General features: G+C 48.7%; 1 protein-coding gene across 1 annotated transcript in view; it reads right to left on the reverse strand.

Annotated features, from left to right (window-relative positions):
• The window catches only part of cbl (Cbl proto-oncogene, E3 ubiquitin protein ligase), a 55,479-nt gene that overhangs the window by 22,586 nt on the left and 25,393 nt on the right, over window positions 1–7,500 (reverse strand). The window contains 2 exon segments of the mRNA XM_080855168.1: window positions 4,611–4,767; window positions 6,360–6,506. Of these exon segments, the coding sequence (XP_080711294.1) occupies window positions 4,611–4,767; window positions 6,360–6,506 (304 nt within the window).

The following is a 7,500-nucleotide window of genomic DNA, read 5'->3' on the forward strand; positions in this document are numbered from 1 at the left end:
CAAAAACGGGAAGAAGAAACCTAACTCTGACGAACTCACACACACACACACACACGTCAACCGTTAACAAACTGGCCCACACAATACATGACTGGCAGTCAACCCACTCATCCAGAGTACAGAACACAGAGCTTCCCCCTGTGAGTCTCTCCCTTGGCTAAGGCCATGTAAACCACACACACACACACACACACACACACACACTCTAAGGCCATGTAAACCACACACACACACACACACACACACACACACACACACACACACACACACACACACACACACACACACACACACACACACACACACACTCTAAGGCCATGTAAACAACACTGTGAGCCCAACCCTGTCATTACAGCGCTCAATCCCCTCTCTTCCTCTTCACTCCGTAAAGAAGTCACGCACGAGCAGAGGACTCATGTGCGTGGGACTCCACCACAGCAGAGGGCTGGCAGAGGAAGCGCACACACACACACACACACACACACACACACACACACAGGCCATGATTAGGCACAGCACTGTCAACACCGCCACACACAGGGCTACAGTCTCTATTCAAGACCTTTAACTACATCACTATCTACCTCTTCAAGACTCCTCAGTCCTCTATGTACTCACTGACAACATCCTCTCACACACACACACACACACACACACACACACACACACACACACACACACACACACAGGCCATGATTAGGCACAGCACTGACAACAATCCTCACACACAAGGTCACAGTCTCTTTTCACTACCTTCCTCTGCATCAATATCTACCTATAGACTCCTGGAGACTTCCGGCTGGGCAATGTAAGAGGGCGCTCGCTCACGCTTTGGGATCGCTTCCACATATTTCACCATTTACGTGCACCACTTGGACGTTTAGCCTATTTGACCGTATTCATTATTTAAAAAGTAAAATCAAGACTCCTCAGGCCTGTATATACTCACCTACTATACTATACCTGCTCCGCCATCTTGTCCTGTGAGGAGCTACTCACACACACACACACACACACACACACACACACACACACACACACACACACACACACACACACACACACACACACACACACACACACACACACACACACACAGGCTGTGTACTGACAGACTGGCCTAGATGAAAGTCCTTGATAAGAACTAAATGCAAAAGCATCACCATATGGAAACATTGGAATATTTTTTCCACAGACTTCCAAAAGAGGCATTGAAACTGTACTGTGGGGCAGTTAACTAGTCCTTCTCCACGTCCTGTACTGTGGGGCAGTTAACTAGTCCTTCTCCACGTCCTGTACTGTGGGGCAGTTAACCACTCCTTCTCCACGTCCTGTACTGTGGGGCAGTTAACTACTCCTCCTCCACGTCCTGTACTGTGGGGCAGTTAACTACTCCTTCTCCACGTCCTGTACTGTGGGGCAGTTAACTACACTCCTAGCACCAGCTGCACTCTTGCCTCCACTGCACACACACAACTGAGCTGCACTACTGAGAGTGTGTGTGTGTGTGTGAGACAGTGTACTACCGCCTCCACAGAGCTGCACTACTGCCTCCAAGAACACAAGAGAGCTGCACTCCTGCCTCTACAGCACTCACACACTGTTGCCATGGCACCCAATGCACCCCCATCTCCTCCCCACTGCCACACCAGAAGCCTGCTGAGCTGCTCCATCCAATACAGCACAGTTGGGTTGAGTGGGGGGAGGGGGGGGGGGGGGGGATAGAGAGAGAGAGAGGGAGCGAGTGAGAGAGAGAGCAAGAGAGAGAGAGAGAGAGGGACAGAGAGGAAGAGAGAGGGAAGGAAGGAGAGGGAGATAGAGACGGGGAGAGAGAGAGGGAGAGGGAGAGAGAGAGGGAGGGAAGAAGAGGGTGAGAGAGAGAGAGAGAGGGAAGGAGAGGGAGAGAGAGATAGAGAGAGAGGGAGAGACAGCGGGAGAGGGAGAGAGGGAGGGAAGAAGAGGGTGAGAGAGAGAGAGAGAGGGAAGGAGAGGGAGAGAGAGAGAGAGAGACAGAAGGAGAGGGAGAGAGAGAGAGGGAGGGAAGGATAGGGTGAGAGAGAGAGAGAGAGAGAGAGAGAGAGAGAGAGAGGGAGAGAGAGGGAGGGAAGGAGAGAGGGGGAGAGAGAGAGAGAGAGGGAAGGATAGGGTGAGAGAGAGAGAGAGAGAGAGAGAGAGAGAGGGAGAGAGAGGGGGAGAGGGAGGGAGGGAAGGAGAGAGGGGGAGAGAGAGAGAGAGAGGGAAGGATAGGGTGAGAGAGAGGGAGAGAGGAAAAGAGAGGGAGGGAGGGACGGGGATAGAGAGATAGGGAGAGGGAGAGAGAGAAGGTCGTTAAAGGGTAAGTAATGTTAGCATTAGCCTCTCAGCAGGACTGCCTAAATGAGCACCCGCTGTAATGACTGCACCAAGCACTCACGCTAATGATGTAGCCCCACGCCACCAAATGTGCATCCCTTTAATGCCAGTCCTGATGGCATAGATAAACGAGTGTGCGCGCGCGTGTGTGTGTGTGTGTGTGTGTTTATGCGTGTGTGTGTGTGTGTGTCATCACAGAAGTAAACTAATTTCTAAAGATGCAAATGATGCTAGAGCTGAGATCCTGCTTCAGCATCACTGGTACCCACATACCCATCACCTGCTCCAGCATCACTGGTACCCACATACCCATCACCTGCTCCAGCATCACTGATACCTAAACCCATCACCTGCTCCAGCATCACTGGTACCCACATACCCATCACCTGCTCCAGCATCACTGGTACCCACATACCCATCACCTGCTCCAGCATCACTGATACCTAAACCCATCACCTGCTGCTTCATCACTGATACCCAAACCCATCACACGATCACTGGTACCCAAACCCATCACCTGCTGCAGAATCTCTGATACCCAAACCCATCTACTGCTGCAGCATCTCTGATACCCAAACCCATCTCCTGCATCAGCATCAATGATACCCAAACCCATCTTCTTCTTCAGCATCACTGGTACCCAAACCCATCTCCTCATGCAGCATCACTGGTACCCACATACCCAAACCCATCTCCTACTGTAAGGTTCTCTATAAATGTGTGTGAAAAAAGGATAGAGAATCAGGTATGCAGATTGGCTCGAGGAATAAAATGAATCCACCCGGCATGAGGTAGATTTGGTCCTGGAGACTTCAAAAAGCAGCGGGGGAGATAGCCTGCCAGAGTGCAGCCAGCGGAGCCTTTTAATCAGCTGTAGAGAACAGTGAACAACTGACACTCCGCTCTCGAAAGCCAGCGGAATAAAATAAATTAAACTCGGAGTTCTAAACCAGGAAAGGCATGAATGAGAAACAAGACCAAAAAAAAATAAGGCCTGGAGTCGCTGCGAGTGTGAGTGCGAGTGTGAGTGAGAGTGTGTGTGTGTGTGTATGTGTGTGTGTATGTGTGTGTGTGAGACTGAATGTGTGTGTGTGTGTGCAAGTCTGCTTCAGGGTTCACACGTTTCATACTCAACAGACATGGGCGGAGACAGAAGCAGGAAGAGACACGCACATAAAGAGTGTGTGTGTGTGTGTGTGTGTGTGTGTGTGTGTGTGTGTGTGTGTGTGTCTCTTCCTCTTGCTCCTTCAGTTCTCTAAAACTAATTTCATTTCTGCCACATGATGACTTCACTGAAGGACAGATAAGTTAGAGCCCGCTGCCAAAGTCCTTTAAATAGCTCCAACCCTTCCCAGGACTTTGACTTGAGGAATCCTTCACTGACCAACAGCAGCAGCACTCCTAGCCCCATCTTCTGTGAGAGTGTGTGTGTGTTATTAACGTGATCACTCCTAGCATCATCATCTGTGTGTGTGTGTGATAAACGAGATCAATCCTAGCATCATCATCTGTGTGTGTGTGTGATAAACGAGATCACTCCTAGCCCCATCATCTGTGTGTGTGTGTGATAAACGAGATCACTCCTAGCCCCATCTTCTGTGAGAGTGTGTGTGTGTGTTATTAACGTGATCACTCCTAGCCCCATCATCTGTGAGAGTGTGTGTGTGTTATTAACGTGATCACTCCTTGCGCCATCATTTGTGAGAGTGTGTGGAGTGTTTGATTAACGCGATCAATCCTAGCATCCTCATCTGTGAGAGTGTGTGGAGTGTTTGATTAACGCGATCAATCCTAGCATCCTCATCTGTGAGAGTGTGTGGAGTGTTTGATTAACGCGATCAATCCTAGCATCCTCATCTGTGAGAGTGTGTGGAGTGTTTGATTAACGCGATCAATCCTAGCATCCTCATCTGTGAGAGTGTGTGGAGTGTTTGATTAACGCGATCAATCCTAGCATCCTCATCTGTGAGAGTGTGTGGAGTGTTTGATTAACGAGATCAATCCTAGCATCCTCATCTGTGAGAGTGTGTGATTAGCGATATCACTCCTAGCAACATCATCTGTGTGAGTGTGTGTGTGTGTGATTAACGAGATCAATACTAGCACCATCATCTGTGTGAGTGTGTGTGTGTGTTTTTGTGTGTGTGTGTGTGAGTGTGAGTGTGTGTGTGTGTGTGTGTGTGTGTGTGTGTGTGTGTGTGTTTTTGTGTGTGTGTTTTTGTGTGTGTGTGTGTGTGTGTGTGAGAGGGGAGCCCCACCTGGAAGAGCCTGGTGAAGATGTCGAACTCAAAGACGGAGATGTAGTCGTTGCAGGTCAGGTCGATGGTGGACTTGAGGGCCATGGCCTCCAGGCCTGAGCTGATGGGGTGGAACTCATGAAGCGCCTGCCGGAAGCCCTTCCATGGCACAATGGTCCTGCTCACGTGTGCATACACACACACACAGACACACACAGACACACACACACACACACACACACACACACACACACACACAGGGGGGACACACACAGTCACAAAGAGACACAAAGATGGATAGAAAACCACATAGGGACACACACACACACACACACTCATTTTTAATATTTGGGTTACCAGTAGAAAATATGTCTGTACTCATTCTAAAAAAGACAGAGGTGAAGGAGCTGGGAGTCACACTTCACGTTCACTACAGATAGCCTACATTCCTAATTCTGGCCCAGTGTTGAGATAACCTACATTCACACACACACACACACACACACACACACACACACACACACACACACACACACACACACACAAGCTAGGTTTCACATTGAGGGCACAGAAGTGGATAACGGGTACAGTGTGCAGAGCGTCTAGTTTACTAAAACACACACACACACACACACTCATTCAGATCAAGAATCACACAGAGAATGAGCATCTAGTTTACGAACACAGACACACACACATTCAGATCAAGAATCTAACAGAGAATGAGCGTCTAGTTTACTAAAACACACACACACACACATTCAGTAAAATCACACAGAGAATGAGTGTCTAGTTTACTAAAACACACACACACATTCAGATCAAAAATCACACAGAGAATGAGCATTGGGAAGCCAGTTTATAGGGCTTGGTTACAGCACTGTTAAAAAGGAACTGATTCCTTTTGGAGGTATTTTAAAGTAACACTTTGCAACAATTTGACACTTTTTGAGGTATGCTTTTGTAGGCACCTAGTTTTGGGATCATCCTCAAATTCATTTTGATAGCATATGGTCATGTGAAGGACAGATAAACACCTGTGTCTTTCCCAATAGCTATCGTGACTATACACTATGTAGTTTTGTGTTTCCTGGCTGGACGCTACCACACACAGCATGACATTGCCAGCTATACTGCCAAAAGACACCAGTTAGTGTTCTATCAGTGTCAACTGGGCTGTTTGTGGTGTTTTCAAGGTTTTTGCATGCTTTGGTAGTTAGCGTGCTAGTTTTGGAACAGAACTCCTTATTGCTGCTTTAAGTTTCAGACCCATGGGGGGGATGAATTTGGGGCGCAGCTCGAAAGTAGGATGAAGCCAAGTCAGTGGTGTGGTCCTGGAGGAGGGACAGGGGTGTGGAAACACACCACTCTCTCTCACACACACACACACACACACACACACACACACACATACACACACACACTTGTCTCCGAAGGACCTTCTCCAACACATCTCTATGTACACAGCCTTAAGAGAGGCTGAATGTGAGTACACCCACACACACCACTCTCTCTCTCTCACACACACACACACACACACGAACACACACACACACACACACACACACACTCACACGCACGCACACACACACACACACACACACACACACACTCACACGCACGCACACACACACACACTCACTTGTCTCCAAAGGACCTTCTCCAACACATCTCTCTATGTACACAGCCTTAAGAGAGGCTGAATGTGAGTACACCCACACACACACCACTCTCTCTCACACACACACACACACACACACACACACTCACTTGTCTCCGAAGGACCTTCTCCAGAACTCGGCGGCGTCGGCCTTGGTGATGCGGAAGTTGTCTCCCTGGAAGAGTCCGTTGGGGAAGATGGCCTTGAGCTCCGCCAGCATGTGACTGAAGATCAGGGACAGCTTGGTCAGGTTCCGCCTGAGGAGAAGCAGAGGGGAAGGACATGTTAATAACACACACCATCACACACACCATCACACACCATCACACACCAACACACACCAACACACACCAACACACACACACACACACCATCACACACCATCACACACCATCACACACCAACACACACCAACACACACCAACACACACACACACCATCACACACCAACACACACCATCACACACCATCACATAACACACATCATCTCACACACCATCACACATCATCACACACCAATACACACACCATCACATAACACACATCATCACACACACCATCACACACCAACACACACCAACACACACCAACACACACACCATCACATAACACACATCATCACACACACCATCACAAATCATCACACACCAATACACACCAACACACACACCATCACACAGCAACACACACCATCACACACCAACACACCATCACACACAAACACACCATCACACACAAACACACCATCACACACACCAACGCACACAGAGCTCCAATAAGGGCCAATTCAGTGTCTCACACACACAGTCCACCTGCTCAAGGCTTCCTTCACACCTTAACCCCCCCTTTCCTTGGTTTGCTGTAGAATGTCACCAAAACATCCAAACCCATCAGACGTGGATGCTGGCGCGCGCGCACACACACACACACACACACACACACACAAGGCTGATGTAGTCAATGACAGAGGGAGATGGAAGGAGCCTCTGAGACTGACCATCATGAAATCACTGGGTTCTAAACACAGGAGACTGGGTTCTGAACGACAGGACACTTGGTTCTGAACGACAGGAGACTGGGTTCTAAACGTTTGTACTGAATGTTTGTTTAGCGGCACTCCGTACTCTTGAACCTCTCAGAGACTGACCTTCAGGACACCAGGACAGAACACCGGGTTCTAAACGTTACTACAAAATGTTAGTTAAGTGGCACTCTGTATTCTTCTAATTCTCATCTAAACTCTCCTATCTT

This window comes from Sprattus sprattus, assembly GCF_963457725.1.
Source record: "Sprattus sprattus genome assembly, chromosome: 17".
NCBI lineage: Eukaryota > Metazoa > Chordata > Actinopteri > Clupeiformes > Clupeidae > Sprattus > Sprattus sprattus.